The sequence below is a fragment of the Nicrophorus vespilloides genome, unplaced genomic scaffold (genome assembly GCF_001412225.1).
Source record: "Nicrophorus vespilloides isolate i.1.1-1 unplaced genomic scaffold, Nicve_v1.0, whole genome shotgun sequence".
NCBI classification, from domain to species: Eukaryota; Metazoa; Arthropoda; class Insecta; order Coleoptera; family Silphidae; genus Nicrophorus; species Nicrophorus vespilloides.
This window is the reverse complement of record NW_017096005.1, coordinates 179,745-203,549: the sequence shown is the minus strand read 5'-3', so window position 1 is coordinate 203,549 and position 23,805 is coordinate 179,745. Positions and strand designations below refer to the sequence as shown.

Below are 23,805 nucleotides of genomic sequence, written 5' to 3'. Positions count from 1 at the left end.
GTGTAAGTCTTGACAATAAGCGTCGTGGAAAAGCAGGGGGAAGAGGTGGAGACACGACACGAAGAATGGAAAGTTTCAATCGCAGGTTCGTCATATATTTTGACACGGGATCTGTTGACGCAATTACATTCCATTCGTTATATAACGAAAAAATAATAAAGAAAAAGAATGTGTAACGAGCAAACGTTTCGAATGAAATCCCGTTGACGTGCCTGTAATTATGAACGTCGCCGTTCAATCAGGATCAGATGCATCGATGGCACCACAAAAGGATTACTGAAAGCTTTAGTACTTTAGCAATATGGAAAATTTTACCTTTCAATCTAACTTTTATTAGCTTTTTTTTTATTACAAAATAATTAATTACAGTAATACCTCGCATAGTGCGGCTTGGACTAGTCTATAATACTGTTTGAAATTTTCAAAACAAACAAAATTTTAAATTGAGCAAAATAAAAATAACTACTAATTTTTTTTGAATTTCTTGATTAGTACGGTTTCAAATAAATTTTAGTGAAATTTTCGTTGAAAACTTTTGTCCGTGGATTTTAAATAGTCCCTAAGTTTCTGGCGATATCAGGTCTGCAAATCGAATCACTGTCGCTTCGTGTGCAAACGACTTTCCATCGGACGGTGGATTACCCCATCCAGCATCTGCAAGGAGTAATTGCTTCGCCCAAAGTGGCCTTGATATCGAAAATACTGATCTTAGAAACTGTGGTCTAAGATCCATGAAGTGAAAGATCTTCAACAAAAGACACAAGTCAATGTCTTAGACTGTCCAGACATGGGCATGACTGTACTTTTTCTATGGAAATTTTCGCATATGCACAAAATGGAAAACGGGCCGTAGTTTGCACATCACTGCCATTAATAAAAAATGGTTAGGATATTAACTTTAAGTATAAGTTAATTTTAAATAGACTAAGTTAAGGAAAATAGTATCAATTTTAGTCACATATTTATTTCAAGCAAATAACTTTAAATTTGATTTAATATAAAACGAGTTGCATTTTACATACGATTTCCTTCTGAAAAGGTCGGATGAATAATCTTTTGTTGTGCTTTCCATTTATATCGAGACTCAGAACTTGTACACTTATGAAAGAAGTTGCAATTTGCATAGTTGCGCATGGAAACTGTGAAAAGCGCCGTCCGTACATAATAAACAAATATATTGATGGCATTATATAACGAAATTATGCCAATCAAGAGTTTCAAATACAATCAAATCAAAATAGGATTTGTGTCATGTAACCAATGAATACAAAACGCTAGAATCAAGTGATAATTCACATCCGATTTTGAGCATAAAACGTACAAATCTTTTGTTGTGATTTGTGAACGTCCAGAGCGGTGACATTTTTCGAAATGAATTGCGAAATTAAAAGCTTGTATACGTGTCAACCGCGAAATATTCCCATAAAGCAAAACGATGAAAATAATAAACATAAATAAAAATTTTAAGCGCAGTATCAACGAGACGCTAAAACTCGGACAAAACATCTATTCAATACTGTTAATTTCAACGATTACAAACTTATTTCATTGATTTCGCTTGGAAAAGTTATTTCAAGCTGTAAAATTTTATTTTTAAATTAAATAAAAAAAATTGTTTCAATGTAGTTAAAAATAATAACAAAAATAATGACATTATTGTACGTTAGAGCATTTTTTTTTAAATTTATGTGAATATTTATTTGTTGTTTGCACTAACGAACTCGATGTTCATAGGAACGTACACTTTGAATGTCAATCTAATTTAAATGATTCCAAATTGTTGACATGTCTCTTCTTATATAATAGATATTCATACGAACGTACACTTTATCTTTAATTTAAATAAGTGATTCACTTATAAAATGATTGTCTATTGAAACTCAAGTCAATATGCGATTTGCTTATATAAAATATAGGAGTAAACCAATATCTTGTTGTGATTTTTCAATCGCGCTGAAACTTTCGAACGTTCGCACCGGTGACACATTCAAAAGCAGTTACGTAATATAAAAAAATAAATCTATTTGTCTAGTGCACTCCTGATCAAGGCGACGACGTATAAAGTAGAAGAGATGGAATTGAATACAATTTTCCCGTTATTTGTTTGCATTTGGCATAAAATGTAATATTTCAATGGAAAAGGAGAATTGGAAATGTGTTTTGTGTTGGAATTATTTCTTTCCGTCGCGCAGGATCTCTGCTGCCTTTTTACTTTCTTTCTTTATTTCATTTTCTTTACTTGTTCCTGTGTTCGCTCGCACTCCCCTGTCGCGTTTTCGATCATGCGGATGCTAAGTTTATCGTTCTTGTAGCATCTTTATCTATATAAGAATACTTGATATCTCAGTTTGTAAATTTGCTTAGATTTCAGTGATGGGGATATAATCAATGTTGTTTTGTTTGTATCGTTGCAGGTTGATCCGCGTGGTGCATCTGGTCGGTTGTGTCTGGTTCTGCGCTCTCGTTTTCGTCTGGATAGAAGAAGTGGACTAGCATGTGACTCGTTGTTTGTTGTTTTTTTTTGTGTGGAATTGTGTATGTACCAAGTGCTCGGCGAGTTCGAGTCAATATGCTGAAAGTTTCTTAAGTGTCATGCATCTTCCGTTCGGGGAGTAACTCCAGACAAACGTCGACCGATGTGTCCTTTAGGCATTGCGGTGTTCCTCTGTATGGCATGGCTGAGCTATCCATCAAACGGTCAACTCGCCTGGACCCCAATCTACGTGGACGGAAAGAGTAAGTACACTGGCGTCACGATATGTCCTTCCATTTCCCACATTTCCAACCGACGCAAATGCATTGCTCCACTTTTATCTACACCCGAACCCTTTTCACGCTATAAACGTCCCATTTCAAACCCCCACTCCCCCAAATACAATTACCACCCTTTCTCTCGCATAAATATTTATTCAATATATACACACACTCTCATATATAAATACATACATACATTTCTACACATACATTCTCTGCATCCCTCCCATAACCACTCCAGGCATATTCCATACCTTTCTCAAACTAAACCAACAATTCATTGAAACAATTAAGCCATTAAAGTAAAAACCAGCGCGCACACAATTTAACCAACTTCCGCCATTCCGAATCAATCTAGGACCCTAATGGCCTGGAGCTTTAATTACCGCATTTAATCAACGTAATTTTTATACTGCAATTAACGTAAAACGCATTTTCTTTTTATATTTCCGACTTCATATAGTTGGCAACTCTAATACTTAAAAAAAAACGAACATTGATTTCTCCTAGTTCATTTTAAATTTTAATTATAAATCAACAATTTATACGTTTATTTCTGAAACATTTTTTCTGTTATTTTTTTTTAAATTTAAATTATAAATAAATAATTTATACATTCATTTATTTTTTCTCTTGTTTTAATTTAAATTTTAAATAAAATGAAAGAGCTATAAAAATATACAACAGAATAAAAATAAAGCAAACTTTAATTACCGTGCATATTTAAAGAACGTTTAATTTGCTACAATTTCTTCTATTTTTATTATAAATATTTAATAAAGACAACAAATTAAACTAATTTACAAAAAATAATATTTTGTAATATTTTTCTATTACTTCATATAGCTTCGATAAGTCCTAGTTTTTAACAGTCCAGAAACAATTACCCGCATTATGCAACAATGTGAGAACATAACAGCTTTTTTTCTGATTGAGCTAGGACTAACGCTCAATCAAAGTCATTTTCGTTTGTTAACGTAATACTTTCAACAATCCAATTCAACTACCCCTAAATACAATTATTATTGATTGATTGATTTCTTGCATTTACGTTTATTGATATCTACATGTTTTTTGTTCGAACTAACGTACTAGATGTTTATACGAACGTACAATTTGTATACTAGTCTAATTAACAAGATCCCAAATTTATGACCTATAAAATTATAACCTATAGACACGAAGTAATGTGATTGTCCCTAGTATGCAAATATAGTAAATGCTCTCATTTAACATACATAATGTTAGTACGCTGATAATGTACGCTGAGGGAATACATGATAATCAATTAATTTCTTAAATTTATTTTTTTTATATAATTTGTCTAACGTTATATTAAAAATATTTATAATTACATAATAAATATTTTTGTATTTACGAAAAAAAAAAATTGTCACAAAGTTTTAATATTGATTTGAAATGATGAGAACGAAAAATAATGAATGAATGTATTTGTCTTAAGTTATTTGAAAATAATTTAAAAATAAAGCAGTAATGTTATAATAATTTGTTATGTAATAATTTTCGAGGTTAACTTTAAACGGTGTTTTTTTTAGGTAATAATATAATGGTTAATAGCGCTTTTTCTTCATGTAAATTCATTCATACCTCACGAAATCTATGCAAATACAGTCGCCGGCAAATTTAACATTTCTTATATAAAGCATTCTTAATGGATTCTGTTATTATAAGGACACCCATGAATATTAAATAAGACCCACTGCAGAGTTTTCCACATCGTTCCGTAAATTTAAAGCATCCAAACATTATCTCGTGAACGACGTCTCTCTTTGAAGTAAGACTCCAGACAGATGATACCGTACCATTCCTTTTAATTGCAGGCAATCTACGATCTTTGTACTTAATTTCACTTCAAATGACTCCCACGTTTGTTAATTGACTTACATTATGTCATACTTATTTTATACTCATCTAATGTACACACAGTTCAAACATAATTAAAAAATATTTTATGCAACATTTAAATATATAAAAATATATTACTTTTTTTAACTTTTGTAATTTCCTCCTAAAAATCCTGATAAATCCTGAAATGTTTATAGCATACTGGATATAATTTAATTGACTAGTATGAATTGGTTTGCAGAATCATTGATTTATTCTTCTTGAAATACATACTTCAATTTCAGTAAATGTATACATTTACCAATTTTAAAGACTAGTACCATATTTATTTATTTTTTAAGTTAAGGCTTTCTAGTTCTCTTAATTAACATATAAATTTCTTCATTCGCTCGAACGTACACTTTTTGAGGGTTCTGAGATTATAAGAATTAATATAATGTCGTTAGAAATTTCATTCATAATTTCATATTGTTGTTTGATAAAGATGACAATTATTAATATATAAATGTTACAAATGCTGAGTTACTATTATAAAGTAATAACTATGTTTGTAATGAATAGAGAAGGAATACTAATAGCGTTGACTATTGTATATTTCTGTAGCCATTCAGAACGAGCAAGGAATTCATTAAGGAAGCACAAAAATTCCAGAAACACGTAGGTGTTACACAAGCGAATTTCATTTCGCGTGTATGAGGGGGTGGGGATACGAGGGCGGTTCTAATAAAGCGTAGAGCGGTGTTTTGTTAATACGGGGCGAAACGCAGTTCCGGAATAATTCAGTTCTTGAAGGCTATGTGCAAGTAGCAAATTTTCGTTTACGTCGGAAACTGTGTGAGAGAGAGAGGGAGGAAGTTGAAGCAGGATGAAAGAAAGGAAATATATAAATGTGTGTATTTTCTGGAGGGTGGAGGATGGAAGTGGGTGTTCGCACGTCAAGTTTAAAAATTTATTTGATTTCCTTTCGCTGCTCGTTTATATTTTTTTTACGCTTTCACTTTATTATTTCCTTTCAGGAAATAATAAAGGTGCTCTTCTTCGAGAGGGTGCAGAATAAGGAGCCCAGAAATTAAATTGCATTCATAATTAAGGATGTTATTTCCTTCTGATTTCTCTGTGATTCCTAAATATAATACTCGTAAAGCCATCATCATTTGATATATTTCAGGAAAAGTATCTTTTAGTTAGTATAGAAAAACGTATACTTTGACTTGAATTTGTATGCTCAACTGTCTAATGGTCTGATAGTACGTTCGTATGGGTACGTACGTTCGAAAGTGTTTATACAAATTAGACTGTCCACTATGGGACTGTCCACAGCTCACAGTAGAAAATAACAGTTCCAATACAAAAAATACTTATTGTATAATTTCATTAAAAACTTTATCAAAATAATCAAATGATATTAATAAACCTGTATTATGAAAAAAAATCCAGAAATTAATCCTTTCTTGGGATGCAATGCCGTTCATAAAATCAACTGGCTTCTCTCCTTTTTCGAAAGGATTCAGTCGCGTCTCGTCTCGTCCCGACCCGTTCTTGCGCCTTTGCAACCACCCTCGAAACTCTCCCTCGACTGCATTATATTCCCCGGCCGACCCATTATGCCGCAACACATTTTGTGCTTAAACACTGCTCCGGGCATAAGCGATAAATACAATTTTCCCTCTCGCGAACATTATTAAATCGCAAAGACAATTATGAACGCCAACTTGGCGCTAATGAAATATTTCCAAATAAGGAATGGCACGCAGCTTAGATTCACTACAACAGATTCGCACAATTAAAATACGCTGTCGCATATTTGAGGGGGTTAAATCCCTTAGATAATCCGAACTTTCTGCTGTTTGTATATTAAAATTCGATCTTACTCTATATTATTACATGCACCATATTTGCAATCTATGCAAGCAACTGTGTTAATTATTGTCTTGTGGATGGATAACTTGGCAGACAGCCTTCATATACACACTCATTTGCATACCATTTAAATATGCATTAACCGTTGCAAGGCAAGTGCAGCTTCACCAAAATCCTAATCTTAACTATTACTATTTTCATCTAAAACAATAGAATCGTTACATAAAAACGTTAAAGTACTAAGTTTACCATGAAAAAATGTCATCTATTATTTTATTCCTTAGATTTCATCGGATTCTGATGATAGATCATCAAGTGATGTTGCGTTTGTGCAGAGTTTGGCGGCCGCGTAAAGTGTAGATCCGGATGTCTGTATATATAATACATCCTGATCTATACCTTGCGCGGCTGACGAGTTCAATATAAACGTATCATAAACACATGACTACAAGACACGCAACTCGTGCAAGAGTAACATGACGAAGGAATCTGCAGGGAAGGATCCTAGAACTTAATATTCCTGTATACAATCGAATCAACTATATTTGTGGAAGTTTCAGACATGGATTCAACAACTTTTTATATAATAGTTTATTTATAGTGCAATACTTACTAACAATGCAATATATAAAAATTTATATTTCTAATAATTATATTGCGTTTTTTCTCTTGTCCGCAAAATATTAAGAACTATCACAAAGGTCTATTGACCATAGGTCATATTATATTTTTTAAAGTTTATTAAGTAGCAAATGTATGCATGTCCTGTGATATATTCCTATTATAATTTTTTGTCTTCTAATATTAATATTTTATTGGTAACTTCATTGAAATTACGTATGGCTTATCTAAGGAAATATTTCTGATCTAGAATTAGTATTTTGAACTTGTGTTATTTATTATGGAGTATAGCATTGTATTGTATAAAGAGATAAAACGAGGATGATTTGCAGGAGATACAAGCTTAAACTGTACAGCAGAAGGACACACGTATATGTATATATATAAATGCATTTGGAAAATGTATATTTCACGTGAATGGAGTTGCAGAGCACGTGGCTTCATAATGCATGGACGTAGCAGGTATGCAGGTTGCTTGTGCATAAATGTGATATTCCAACAATTTATATATCGAAACGAAATAGAGGAGTATCAGCAACAAAATAAAAGCGGAAGTGCATAGAGCTGCATCATGTGCCGTGGGGCATCGGAGAGTTTAGCATATTTTAATGCGCAAACAAAAATGTAAATATCGGAGCCATCGATCAGACGAGACAGCAGGAGAATTTGAATATATAATTTTTGGATCGTATCTTCGGAACTGCCACTGCGGTAGAGAAGCCATGTACACGTTGCAAGAGCCAAACGATGTATTGGATGAAGAGGAAAGAAATAAAGAAAAATGATGATGAAGAAGAAGAAAAAACAAGTTGATAGGAAACCCTGTAGGAAGTACAAGAACGAAAGCTGTATTGCACGTCCAAAAGTTTTGTGTAATCTCGTATTAATAAAGGATGGCCTCGAGCCGCGTACATACAATGTGTATAAGGAGAAACTATAAATCCCATATAAGACAAAACTAACATAAACTTAAAATATTTACAATGCAAGTTTAGAAGTTCGCGGAGACAGTACACATACATATACCACGGCCATTTTCATTTCTTCCTTACATAATGTAATTGAATTCCGTGTAGCATGATATGTAAACGTTAATTATAAAATTAATGAATGTGATGATAGGCAGGGAGTAAAGAGATTCATCTCTTGTACATACTTGTGGCCAGTTTATTAAAATAATATTTACTCAAAAGCTATATAAATGTATCTTGTTAAAAACACAAACTGTCAGAAATACTAATATTTATGAAGTGTTGAAACTACTTAGAAAGCGGCAAGAAGATGTACGTCTCTGAAGTAATTTCTCTAATGTTCGGGTTTTAAAGAATAAGTACACAGCGGTTAATTAGGAGCTTTTGCACTTAGCCGCACGTTTAATAGATCTCTCTTACATTCTTCATGCCTCGGAACGTGTGTTGTGGTTAGATATTATCTGAGTAGTACGCGTTTCCGGTGGCATGGGTTACGTAAACAGTCGCAGGAACAGAGAGTGCGCATAAAGTTGACAATGCATGCAGGTGCCATGCCCTTTAACCTTTCGCCTCTTGTGCAATCCGTTTTGAACAATCCACTTGGTTAATTTTCAAAAAACAAATCTATTACTTTTTGCGTTTCCTCGACTTATGCTATCCGCGCGAATACGAAACGCTGCTATCAGAAGTACCACTTATGTAACCACACACTTGACACGGAAAGCTTATATTGTTCTCATTAGATGAACAACTTCAATAGATGCCAGTTACATGATATCCATTTTACATAAAGTAACACAATTTTAAATGTGTAGTACGTTTTCAACTAGATTAAGTAATAACATTTGTTTTATACATACCCAATTTAATAATATTTAATTAATTAATTAATTAAACAATAATTAATAAAAAAAAAACCTAATTCAAGTACCATCATCGTTCGTTTAACGTACATAATGTGCACAATAATTTTTCCGTCCATACAGTAGCGTACGCTTAATCAATTAATAATAATTAAACTACATGAAAAAAATAACTTTGTTCGCACGAACGTACACAACTTTCATTTTTGTTTTAGTCAAATCGTGAGGTTATTTTTTTTTAAAGAGTTATTATAAAATAATAGAGAAGGCTTCAATGATGTACAATTTCCAACCAGATTATCCTGGTTGGAAATTGTTACAATAAAATAGATACATAAACCCTAATATCATTAAAAGTAGAAACATTATTTTGTCATATTAAATAAATATTATGATGTTTTTTTTTTATTATTTCATGTTTTTTTTTTTGTAGAATTGGTTATTATTCATGTTTTCTTAGATATTCGATGATTGTGTCTGAAGTTGTATTTGTTTTGTTTGTTTACTACGAGACACGTATCAAATAAGTGTATTTCCGCTACTGTTTACCAACGGTAAATACAATTTCCCGAGAATAAAATAATAAGGATACCACGGTGTTCCGGCACGTGCTAAATTTTATTAGTTCTTAGTTGCTCGCAATCTCACGGAGGAAATTAATTTCAAGAGGGAGAGAGAGAGAAATGCTTTACTACAAGGGAGTTCTTTTGATGCTGATCATCTTCAGGATAAAGTACTCCATCTTAAATTTGGAAGGGTGGTAGGGGGTGACCAAAATAATAATAAATGGTCCTCACGGTTAATCTTGCTGTGCGGCTTCCCTGTTGTGTTCAAAACAATTTGATGGGCTTCGTTCGAATCCATACATACACACAGTGGGGATCAAAGCTTTGTGGAATCATTGCTTTGAGCCTCCCCTTCGTGGTGGTTTAATATATTTACGAAGATCATTTTGCTTGTAAATATTATTACAATATTCTTAGGATCAGATCAATGGCATTTTTGCGTTTTCAACCATTACCAACCCCCCAATTAAGAATCAAGTCATTAGTTCGCTCTCGTCGTCTGTGTATTCACTTAGGGGTGGCAATCTGGGAACAGGATTAGTCGGCTTTATGCGCCAGAGATATATTTGTACCCTAACGGACACACTCTCGAATTATAATTGCCAAACTTTCTGTCACTAATGACTGAATATGCTACAGAAGATCAACTGGGGAACTTAATTAACACTAAGTTTAATTAATGTATTCTAATCGACGGTCGGGGATGAGCAGACCTGCTCCCCGATGTTTATGTCGTCAATTCATCCACAACATGAATCTTTATAATGGATGCGTATTATATTAAGTTCCCTATACTATATATAAATTACCGTTTAAATCACCAACATCTGCCGTCAAGCGGACCACATTTTTCGTATTCAAAAAAAAGTATATTCATATTATGTACGTATTAACGAACGCATATTCTAAAGATGTACGTATTATCAAATGTATATTAAAATGATGTACGTTAATTAAAACAGACCTTTATTTTATTTACAAATATTTATTTCTATAAAAAGTTTATCAACAAAAATCTTTCTGTAATTTTTTTTAACAAATATTTTTTAAAAAATATTATAATTATAATTCCGTTTGCAATGTTTCCATTATCTTGTATAAATGTATTTGAATAGGTTTGACTTTGATTAAGACAATGAACGTGTATCAGTCTAAATTGCGTAACGATTCGCTGGATGGTATAAATTGTGTAAGAGCAGTGCGAATAGAATATACGGTTGGGGGAGATGTAGGGAGGAGAAAGCTGGAGATGAGAAAAGAAGCAAGTACACTCAGCATTCTTGTGCGAATGTATGTATATATATTAAATCATTTCAGCATGTAGAAATTTCCCTCGCATTTCTATCTAAATGGAAATTTCATAGCATAAACACGTTTTGAAATATTGCATTCGCTTTCTCATATCCCACTTGGATATTTACGATAAAGGAAGCAAATAATTAGCCGTATTGTACAGAATTCCGATGAAAGTAGGCAGATGTAACTCAACCCATATTTTTTTTTACATAATTAAAGAGCAATTATAAAATATAATAATTAGTATATTATGTCAGGATCTGACGCCGAAGTGTACGTTCTTATTAACATATCTTTGAACTAATACACATTGGAAACACATGTATAAAAAAAATGTAATTATCCGCTTAACGTACATTTGCTTATACATTGTGTTAAATACGAACAGACTGTACATTGATGTAAATTGAATGTTTTAACTAGTTTCAGAAAATATTGAAATATGTGTATTATACCTAAGACTGACATCAAAGTGTACGTTCTTATGAATGTCGAGTACTTTCGTGCATACGGAAATGTATATGGTTTATCATCCTATTAGAGTTAGCTCGATTAGCGTATGGTAATTTAGATCAAATTATGTACGTTAACCGAGTAAGGGAATATTATGCGGCAAGTGTACGTTCATGTGATTGTTGAGTACTTTTATACCAACAAAAATATATGAATGCAAGAAATATAGCAAATGCATATCAATTGTCCTATTAACGTTTATCCGATTAACGTACAGTAATTTTGTACGTTAATCTATTTGTAGACTCTAATCAGGTTTTTTATTAAAAATATTTAATTGTAGTGCTTGATCCAAGCACCTGGTTCGAAACGAATCCCATTTAAACGAAATTAATTTTAATTCATACAAATTTTAAACGGTTCGAAATTCGAATATGAATCCTTTGAAATAACTCCGTGGACCGTAAATTGGTTAGGACTGGAAGGGGGGAAGAGCCCTCTACTTTTATTCTCCGGTTTAAATTTTGCATGTAAATAGTTTTAATTATCCACTGAAATTCGACTCTGATCTGTATTTAACTCGGATGTTTATAACAGGACGTCTATTCCGGAAATTACGGAACAACTCTGCTTTGTGAAAGCCATATTAATAATAGACAAATTCAATCGTAAAATTGTTTGTGAAACTTTACACAATTCACATTTACAAATAATCAAATAAAATATTTATTAATAATAATATGTAGTAATACCAAAGGATTGATTGGAATGTCAGTTCCAGTTTTTGCAAAGCAGTACATGCAAAGTGCATACAGAATATTCGGTCAGCTCTATGAATTTATATCTGAAAATGTCAACATTTCAATTTATCATATTTCCAGGAAACAAATAACTTTGTCACGAGCTTTGCTCACGAAGGATTTGACAATTCGAATCAAACCTTCGTCAGGGTGAAGTGATGTATAAAGAAACGGATTATTTTCTCTCTGCGACAGAAGAGAGAGAAAAAAAAATAGATACGAGAAGTGGAAAGTGCACGAAATGAAATTGGATCAGGCAACGAACAGGATTGTATAACCAACGAGGAAAACCATGCACGTTTTTTAAATTTATATTCGGCCACCTTCGATTCCGCAAAAAAAGTATTGATTCTAAATCAATAATAGATTGTATTACCCGTCTTCTGATCAATATGACAATAATGCAAGTAATAGATATTTTTTTTATTATTTTTTTGGTTGGTTGAGGGGATTTTGCTTACCCACGTTAAATTGAAAACAATTGAAACAGAAGTTTCCCAATATTACAACCGTATTGCCAGAGGGATTCGCAGAAATGAAGTAAATCAAATACGTTACAATAATGAATTCGATGTAAGAAAACAAAGCAATGCTCGTATGTACAAGATCTACAAAATAGCATAATATCATTTTTATATAGATATGAAAAAAATATCTTATAAAAGCATGAATTGAAATCGTTATTTTCAATTGAATAATGTTCGTTGTCGTTGAAGGAAAATAAGATTTTTTTCCCGGGAATTCTCGGGCGGGAAACCTAACATTTTAATTGCTATCAAGTCTACAACAATGTTTATTTGGAAGTGATTACCTCAAAATAGTGTTATTCAAATCGTGTAAAAAAAGCGTATTATCTAAAAGATACCTTATATACGATTTGAATAACACGATTCTGAATTGTATTTCTTACTATAAGAAGAATCTTTATTTTGATTTTTTTAATTAAATTTTATTTTTTCTTGAAATTTTTAAACCAGACTATAGTGAAACCGAACTATGTGAGGTATAATTTCATAATTTAAATCTTAAAATGTTGGTTATTATATCTAGTTTATATTGTGTAAGTTTAAGTTGTTTATTTCGTTTCAGGTCAGATAGATCTATGGACAAAGGAGGCTAAAGGATGTCCATGTCCATGGGATGCCAGCAATCGGCAATGCGCTTGCTGCGTGGCAGATGGTGGATGCCACTGTGGGAAAGACGCTCCAAATCGATGCACACAGTGTGGCTTGGAGCAGCACTGCAACCACAGTGAGTTTAGTTCAGATCAACGAGGAAATCGCAATGGCAACAAACCAAACACGACAATTAGTCCAATGAATATCCTTAGATATTAACATAACACATTTACTGGGGCTTAATGGGGATGAGACAGCTGCGCTCCGCCGTACACAATCCATGTAAACAGGGTGGACCACAACCCTCTAACAACTTTTTCAAAACCCTAAAAGACATAAGACAATAGACGAAGTCATTACTATTCATTCAAATGATGAAAGAAAAAAAACAATAGCTCATCTCTATAGAATCCAGACAATATGCATTACTATCAACGCTCCCCCCATGACCCAATCACGAAAACATAATTACAACCCTGAACCGCATCTCGAATTCAAATCATACGCCATTTTCTGCAGAAAGCCAATTTTCGCACGTCATAGTCACAGGACAATTATTTGAAATGGTTTCACTTAACAAACAAATCTAATTCTCTCAAGTAGCAGCAGTTCGGCAACTCCAAACTCGTTAATGACCGGTGGCTAGGCTGTTTAAGGAACAAATGTAATTATAGTTATTCCATAATAACCATTGCATAACGCGATATACACAATTATAACTACTTGAACTATGCGTCCTTGGAATCATCATACTATTGCTATTGATATACAAAATATTTTATCTATTGGATTGTAATTACATAATAAAGAGAAACCATAAATTTCTTATTTGTTTTTCTCAATTTAAAATTTGCTGGAAATTGTCTCAATGAAAAAATATTTGTCCAATGTTGAAAATATAATGTCCATTTATTATAAAACTGTTAAATTGTTAAATTTAACTATAAATTTAAAAAACTAAAACAAATTTTGAAAAGTTTAATTAATTAAATTGAGAAATTTTGTAAAAATTGTCTCATTTTACATTTTTTTTAAATTTCTATCATAAAAAAAACAAAATTCAGTCTTAATGTGTTCATAATTTTAATTATTGATTTTGAAAAAAAAAATCATAATCAGACATCATCAATATTTCCAAATTAAAGCAGTTTAAATGGAATTTAATGTAATTAGTTTTGACCTTGGAAATTGATCTTTGAAATGATGTTCAACCTTCGAACCGAGTTTTCCTTGTACTTATTGATCTCATGACTAAAGAGCTCTGAAGGATTCTCCAGTCAATGCTCGAGATAGCTTTTCAATAGAATGGGTATAAAAATATCTAAAATACATTAGTTATGTATGAAAGTGGCAGGCAAAGGTGAACTCTTTTATAAACGTGGTTTATTCAAAATTTAACGACAGTTCTTTTAGCATTTATATTAAAAAAAAATACAGAATTTGATAAAGTTAATAATTTATATTTTTAGGCAGAAATACGTTGGTAATTAAGAAATTAATTACAGTATTTGTGATTAAATTTAATAATATTGACTGTGAAATTTGTATAAAATGTATTTACAAACTTTGAGACTTAGTTATTATCAAAGCTCGTTAAAAGTGTAATATCCTCGTTGAAAGTTACAATGTCACTAGTCGTAAGAGCAATGAACTACCTTTCGGGAAAACTATGAACTATATAGAAGTTTTGTTGTTACATTTAACAATGTTACTAGATCATTTATTACCTAGTATAAAGGGACTTTTGAAGTCTTAATCCAATTACAAATATTTTCTATTTAATCCCCAAGGATCAGATCATGTCCACAGATGATCTGTATTCATATTTCCTCCGTTTTATTTCTTCATAAATATAAATACGATTTAGTTTCAAACCTGCAATAAACGGTGCCATTAAATTTGTCATCTGGGAATACTTTATCAAATCTCCACTGAAGTATCTAACGAAATAACTGATCGATTTTATAAAACGAAATCTAAATTGTCAGTATATAAATCGAGTGATATACTTGTTTTATTTATATTTATTTATTTTGTAATAAATTTCAGTTAAGTGGAATGAAATGAAAAAAACTACCGAACAAAAGGCAAATGCATTAAAGGAATCCTTTATCTGTGTAATTCTCTGCATTAGCCATCAAAGAAATTCATTACAGAACGCCAACATCCCTAAAAACATACGAAAGACATAACAGAATAAGGAACAAAGTTGACAGTAATGAGTATCTTTAGTGGTCCGTGCATAAAGCGTAACAAGAGGTGCATCAACTGAAAACTACCGACATTAACTTTATACGAGACGTACAAAGGCTGTGGCGCTTTCATATCCTCTTCTTTCTTTTGTTTTTATTTTTATTTATATGTACTAACTGTACAGAGATCGATATGTCGATACAATACGGTTAGATTCGAATTTATTTTCCTTTTGTATCTCCGAAGGACTAACAATCAGTATTTCTGTGGATTGGAAAGCAATTCCCAAGAATATATAACAAAGGAAAATACATTATTTTACCTTTGTAAATGCAATCAAGGAGTAGTAGAAAACTTCTTCAAATATTTTTTTTTTATTTTTGTTTCAATAAAAAAAAATTATTGAAATTTTCAATAAGTAATTACGAATTTATTAAAAAAAAAAACAGTAATGAAAATGTTTAAATCTAAATTTATTAAGAAACTAAACAAATCTAAAATTATTTTTAATTATCAAAAAAAAATATTATTTCTTAATTAATTAATTAATTTTCAATATTAACGTTCAATTTTTTTAAATATTTGTTTGATGATACGTACATGATTATTTATGGACTTTTTATGTACACATTATTCTTACAAATTGTCTGATAGCATTTCAGTTAAATGTTATCAACAAATGTCAGTTTATGTACGCATTGTGTACGTTAACCGAACACTGACTGTATCATTTCTAAATGTAATAATGGGAGTTTTGCTATTATATAAATCAAATATTTCGAAATTATACGTATTATACAATAAAGGTTATTTTTCTACTACTAAAAAATCCAAATATTTATGTAATAATTATTTTATGACCTTAGGTTTCAAAATCACAGGGACCTCCACATGTACACTGTTAAGAGTGAAATTCCCAACACCCTCGACCTCACCTTTAGAAACTAAAAATTTGTTTTCTTGTCCATCACAGTGATTATTTTTATTTAAGTTTCAGAGTGTCGTCAAAATCAATTTTTAGTTGAGTTGTTATCAATAAATTATTTTTTTGTTAAATTTATATTTGTTTATAGGAAGATTTCTGGTGGGAAATCGTTCCGCTCAATGCCTATTTATTTTGTTTTTTCTGTTTTTATTTTCTTTTTTTGTCTATACCAAAAACTGTTTAACTCATTGTCATTATTGTGACAGATTGTGAATGATTAAAAGTAAAAGTTTTAAAATATTTATCTAATATTCATTACATCATCATTATTCATAAAAAAAAGTATGCCTTTGACGTAAAATATTTTACATTGTCAAAGGAATATATTCATCATTTTTTCTATAATAATCAAAGCTGAAAGTATCGAATTAGCATGAGATTACAACGGCTTGCGTGTTTCTATCGGACTTTATACATTAATACTCTGAGTCCATGGGGACTAAAATACATGTATGCGTGTCATAGGTAAATTTCAAGTACGCTTTTCAACTTAATTACTTCTTAAGCCCACAAACAGAAACCTCTTTACTGTTCATATAATACCTAACATCACATTTGTAATTACTTAGTAATTTTATCTTCATTACCCATATTAATAAATATTCATAGATTTTCCAAACTTTCACAAATTTTGAAAATCATATATTTTTTGTCCTAGGTCAAAGATGCTTTTTATTTTGGTATAATTTTAAACTTTTGGTCTAATTTATTATTTTTTTAAATAAAATAATATTTTCTAAAAAAAAATAAATTAATTTTTTGTTTAGTTTTTGTGTGAAAATAGAATTGTTTTGTTATTTAATAAATTTGTATGTATTTTACGTTGTCTAAGACAACTCCAAGCACTGTATGTAATTTCATTTAATTTATTTCTCCCGGAATAAAGAATCTGAAATACTTACATCTGACAAAGAAACAGGAAATTGTTCAAACAAACAAACAAACAAAAAAAAAATTGAGCTGCAGGCACGGATTTATTTGCTAAAGCTAACTGAATAAAGCTTGCTTAAACACCGCACTAAAAGTCCATTAACAACTTTGTGGATTTTGACCGCAACTTCATTTAACTTTTAAGAAAAATAATTGTATGAAATCATTAAAACTCAACAAATTTCAATTTTCTTCTTTGTTTAATTTACATCTCGATTAAATTACCAATTACCAAAGTGACTTTTCCGATAGTAAATCTGAGAAGTTCAAATTACAAACAATATAAAGTTAACGTACAAAATGACACTTGTAATTTTTGTTCACACGAACGTACTTCAATTTCCAGGATATTGACGGAATCTTAGTATTAGGATTAGATTTATGTACATGATTGTGAATATTTCAGAAGATTTTTTTTTTTATTAGAAACAGAAAAATTCAAGGGATTATAAATTAATTAAGTGTTCAATATTTTTTCTCCCTAATAATTTCAAATTAAAAATGTACATTATTTGAATATACAAACAAACGAACAAAAAAAGGGTTGCTTTTTCCCATCGTATAAAATTGAATACTTTGGAAATTTAAATTTCTAATTAACAGATATTCAATACAAGCTTGTACAAATATTGCGAGATTTTTTTACAGTTCTCTTGTGTTACTAAAAATATTTTACGAAATATAAAATTAAAATCAGATTGGCCTGGGGTTAGCAACTCAATTTTCCACGCGCACTGTGCATAATAAACACGCGTGTTCATCCCCCTATTTTTTTTCTTTCTCTCTCTCTATTTCTCCCTTAGTCTCGATGAAATTGAGGCTCAGCCATCCGAAAGAAAACGAGAAACAACGCCGTGCCTCGTGCCCAGGGATGCATTATATAAGCCTGATCAAAATTGTAAAGTGTTGAGGCATCCTGAGTTCGGTGAAGAAAGTTTCGTTAAACGTTTTCATGACAACCATATTGATCAAGGCTTATACTTCGAAACGAATTCTACTCTCGAACCGGAAGTTTCGAAATCACATACCCAATTTTTTTTTCTGATCCCTGAATATTCTGGCGTGAGTTTTAAACAAAAATGTATACTTTTACTTATCGGTAAGGTTTATTCCTTTCTCGCTGAAGTTTATAGTATTTATACAAATTGAGTTTTCGCGAAATAAATCTCTTACATATATAGGAACACCTCGCATAGTCCGGTTTTTAAAGTATTATATCAAAATATCAAAGAATCATAATTATCAAAGCATCAATATTTACTGTTAATATCCTTCAGCAGAAGTAATGTGATACACTTATCACTCGTTTTACACGGTTTAAAAAATTACTTATTCCTTGTTTTACCCAGTATTCCTAAATTCTGAAGTTACATGTTATAATAATTTGTTATTATTTAATAAAAATCTTTTATTCTTGCAATAAAATAATTTCTATAGTCTGTTATTGATAATACATATTTAGAGTGTGTATATTTGGATTTCGATGAAATTGGGAATGTATGCATTGACAACATTACGCTTATATTGTATGTTAAAATTGATTTTCTTCGGACACATTTCTATCTCGCAGCTGGCTTTTATGTTACCGAAACATTTGGCTTTATGTCTCATGGACAGACTGTTGATCGTATTGTTACGAAACGTTTCTAAAAATGCAGCACATAAGCCATTATTGTTTGCAATTGAAAATAAAAAATATATTTATATAAAGCAATTGAATGGTATAAAGTTGTTACAATAACATCATATTATAGTATGAATATCTTTATATTTCTTCAATACGTATTACTTTACCATACAGATTTTTAGTAAAAAAAAAAATATTAATTTAAAATTAATATAAAAAGTAGTTATTTTTTGATAATTGCTTTTTTGTAAACAAAACAAATGGAAATTTAATTAATTATGTATAATTAAAAAAAATATCAAATATTTCCCAAAATTTGTCCACATTTTACTTAATCCTATTTTTTTTATTTACACATTTTTTATTGGTTCTGATTTGGATCAAATGAGATAATACTAAATTATTTGATAGTTATTGTTCTTATAATAATATTATTTTTGATGATACTTTGAAATAAACTAAAAAAAAATATTTTTTTTGTGAAAAATCGCGTATTTAAAAATGTAAATATTTGATAAAGTATAATGATTAATTGATTTCTATAAATGCAGTAAAATTGTTTACTAAATAAGTTACATCTGGTTGGATAAGTTCCGTTGTGACATCTGGCTTTTATGTTTTGGAAACAATTGAAACATTAACAAGAGTCGTTGGAGTGGCACCGCAACAGAGTTGGTACACTTTGTCTAATAGCTTTATTAGTTGAGCTTTAGCATTCGACTGCAAATCGTAAGGGTTTTGATTAAGCTTTTTATTCGAGGAAAGGACCGAACTTCCGGTTTCGTTTTGCGCACTGGGATGATTGCACCGATTTTACACTCTGCGGCAATGGAGTAAATGGGACCAGAATTTCCATACATGTGCATTAACTTTTTCCCTGATTCATGGCGCCGTTTGTTGGTGCAATTAGGATCTCGTTAATTATATCTTGGAGATAAATGAACACCTTAATGGCGGGTCAAGCGTACAGAGCAAAAAAAAAGTAATATGGAATGGGGGTTGAATGTGCCAAGCGACGGTGCAAATTAAATTAAGTCTAATTGCATCTAGGAACGCAGCAACGTGTTTGTTCTGATTAAGGATTAGCGGATCCTGCGGCGTGCACTCCTGTTCTTCTAGGTTTCACAGCCTGGGAAAAAATAGCAGGAAACAAGTGATAAATGTAACATTTTTATTCTAAGAATTATATAAAAACATAGATTTTGATAAAATAAACCGGTTTTCAAAATTCATTATTTCTAATACCGGTTTACGAATATTTATAAATAAAACGCCTCAATTGAACAAATCTCAAATCTACTGACATCATTGTACGTTTGTACGGACAAAACAATCAATTTTCTATTATCGAACGTTCCTTAAAATGAATGCGAATTGAAAATGTAAAAAAAAATTGAGTATTTCTAAAACCAGTTTTCGAATATTTACAAATGTCTTTCATATTATACCAGACAGATACTAAATTTCCTATGAATCCGCACTATGTGAGTTATTTTTTTTTTAATTTGATAACATTTGTTTTATCCTGATTGTCTTTTTTGGTTATAAATTTACTGATAACATAATTGTATTTAGATATTTTATTAATTAGATTTTAATACTGAAACTACGTTTTGCTCAGAATAAAAAGGGCAGTAAGCGTATTATTTTCAAAGTGCGAAGCGTCCACTATTCCTCTCTCTTTTTTTTGTTTACTCGCGCGGGTGTATGTATGTATATTCGGAAAATCAATCTATGCAGACATTCTTTCGGACAAGCGCACCTCCGACGATCCTTTGTTTATCCAAGATTCTGTCTAGGTCAAATTTCTGGTTAGTTCTGGATGGTTGCAATTGCACAGACAATTTCCCTTACATTTTAGCAAGACGCAAAAGCTCACGGCTTGACCTTTGACCTTTTTAAAATCAATAGAATTTTGGCATGCCATTTGTTACACAATAAAATAATACAAATACAGACTATTCCCAATATTCATAACAAATGACGTGGATTTTGGTCGATAATCCTGTGGGCCCAAAAAATAATAGTAATTCACATGTGAATGTGAAATTCATGCTGAAATATAAAAACAAAATACCAATACAGAACATTCTTAATATTTATATAAAAAAAATGTATTTGTTGAACATAACATAACGTTGGTAAATTTGGGTTAATTGAGGGTTAATGTAAGTCTATGACCTTCAAATACTATTAGTCGAGGCCCCCAATGTTAAAGGTCTGCTCTTGTTTTTTGAAAATTGTAAACACATGTAGACATACGTAAAACGCAATAGAAATATTTCAAAAGTTTGTGATTCTGTTCAGAGTAGAAAAGGCAATGCAAACATCAAAATAAATACGTATTGTCTGTGAACGAACATGATATGAACATCATGAGCGCAGTTAAAAATTGTAATGCCGAGATAAAACAACAGGAAATTGTCATCTGCAGCTAATTAATGAAGGCTAATGTGCATATTGATACGCATCGATTATAGCAAAATTGTTATGAGCTAATGTTTGCATTGGTAAAGCGTTTGTTAAAATTGGGAATATAATTCCATACATGACGTTGGCCGTGCAGTTGTAAAACAATTTGAATTGAACAATCGCTGGGTGCGCATTAATTAATTCCGAATTTCAGTTAATTTCAATATTAATTAGGATTTATTGGTAAACTCTACGTTTTCGTTTTCAGTGTGCAACTTGACTCTATCAGCAGCCGATCTTCAAACGAAGTCCGGAAAACACTTTGGACAAATCAAGTCGCCGTCTCTTCAAGGACCAAGCATGTGCTGGTATACGTTTTTACCATCGCAGAATCAGAGGGTCGAAATCCAGGTCTACCGTCTAGTCAACACTGGAAAATTCAATGGAACCAGGTAATGTTAAATACTAATATTACAATATTCACTTTTTTATGTATTCCGGGAAAATTCATTTTTTAATTACCGTTTCCCGGGAACAAAAAAACGGGAAATATTTTTTTTTTCTGCTATTACACTCAATATTGATCACACATTTCCAAGACGTACCTATGGAAGGAACGGATTAAATTACTACTGCTCTAAAGCCGAATCCATAGTAAATGAAATCACGACTCATTCAAATAAAATTCAAAAGGAAGACTCACATATAGTATTGCATCATCATCCTCTGTACAAATTATCTCATGTGTAAGATTTTTTTTTAATTAAAAATTAATTTGCTTTAATTATGATATACGAAAATAATTACGTTTTTTTTTTGGCATATACAATAAATAACCATGGAAAGTCCATTTGATCCGCAGGGGTTGAGGAAACATAAAACAAAATTAAAGAAACTAATAAAATTGATGCAATTTTGTGAAATAAAAATTGCAATTTTTTTAATTTTGTCAATGAAGAATAAAAATAATTATATGGAAGAAGCTTTGCTTTGTTTTCGTAATAAAAACATAATGATAAAATAACTAAATGCAATGTGTTTTAGTAACTCATGTGGCGCAGCTGGTTCTGTTATTCAGCAAGTGGATTCTAATTTGGCCGAGTGATTTCCCTCCATGCACGAGTGAACTTGAAACAATTATACAGTCAGCATAAAAAAAGGAAAACAAATTTAATTAATTAACAGGGTTAATTAATGAAACTTGTTACGTTAGTGGCGCTTGCGTAACAAAGGAAATGTGCGCCATAAATAATATAAGATACTAAGTAGATTCGAACTTAATACTGATTAAAGATCTGTTTAAGGCGTGCTCTCATCATGGACGTAAAGTGTTTTGTGTTCGAGCAGTTGATGACCCATAAATCTTTATGGAGAGCTCATTTAGCTGATTGGTCGGCATCTTCACAAAGTAAACCCCCGAAAACATATTTGGCAAAGTTAGGGGAAAAACTTGATGGAAACGAAAACAATCAACATAAAAAGCCGTTCTTCTAATTTTCCCTAAATGTTTATGAAACACGATTGGCAATACACTTCAAATGAGAATTTCAATTTTTTAACACACATGATATTTCCATATAAGCATATAGTTTTGAATATTTATGAAAATATTGATTTACTTTAATAATCTTTTTTTTCAACATTTTTTTTTTGTAGAAAAAAGGAAAATGAAAAATAAATATTTCTTATATCGGTGATTTTGCAAACATAATTAGAAACGTACAAGTGTCGTCATTTATTATTACTAGACGTTTGTACGTTTCAACGGATATTAAGTATCATGAATAATTACGTACGTATTATTGAACGTATTTTAAATAAGTGGCAATCATTCATTCCTCAATACTTTAATTATACTATAATAATTACGTCATTGTACGTTCGCTCGGATTAGTACCATACATAGACAAGCACGTTTTATCAAACGTATGTTAAAAAAATGTACGTTATTTGAACGCCACTGTATACAATTAGTATATAAAATAATAATTTTGTATGTTTCACATTCATTGACACAATTATTTTTTATTACTACTGATTATAATTCCACAAATTTGTATCTCTAATCCTGCTGGACATGAAATGTAAATACTATTGCGTTGACAGCTTTTAAATTGAGCCGCAAAACGACAGCAATGAAAATATTACAATAAAATAAAGCATTCCTGTTATTGTCGACAATTAATCACATCAATTCAATAACAAATATATTTTAATCCTTTGCTCGTGTAAACGAATTCTTAAAAAAATATATATAAAAAGCACGTCGCAAACAAATTTCTAATGCAAAACCAAAACAAGACAAATACGTGTATTAAAAAACAAAAATTTCAATGATTTCAGCACGTTCTGAAATCCAATTAAATAATTAAAATCACGTACACATTAAATCGGATAATCGCGTTGAAAACGAATTACGAAATGTACAGGGTCTGTCTGCACGTTGGAAAACCCGAGGAGATTTTGGATCCCCTGTCATTCGGCATCTTC

General features: G+C 31.1%; 1 protein-coding gene across 1 annotated transcript in view; it reads left to right on the top strand.

Annotated features, from left to right (window-relative positions):
* Positions 1 to 2,289: 2,289 nt before the first annotated feature.
* LOC108569152 overlaps positions 2,290 to 23,805 on the top strand; it is a 36,061-nt gene continuing 14,545 nt past the window's right edge. The window contains exons 1-4 of the mRNA XM_017930594.1: positions 2,290 to 2,350; positions 2,415 to 2,736; positions 13,140 to 13,301; positions 21,584 to 21,767. Of these exons, the coding sequence (XP_017786083.1) occupies positions 2,637 to 2,736; positions 13,140 to 13,301; positions 21,584 to 21,767 (446 nt within the window). The 5' untranslated portion in view covers positions 2,290 to 2,350; positions 2,415 to 2,636. The remainder of the gene's footprint in view (positions 2,351 to 2,414; positions 2,737 to 13,139; positions 13,302 to 21,583; positions 21,768 to 23,805) is intronic.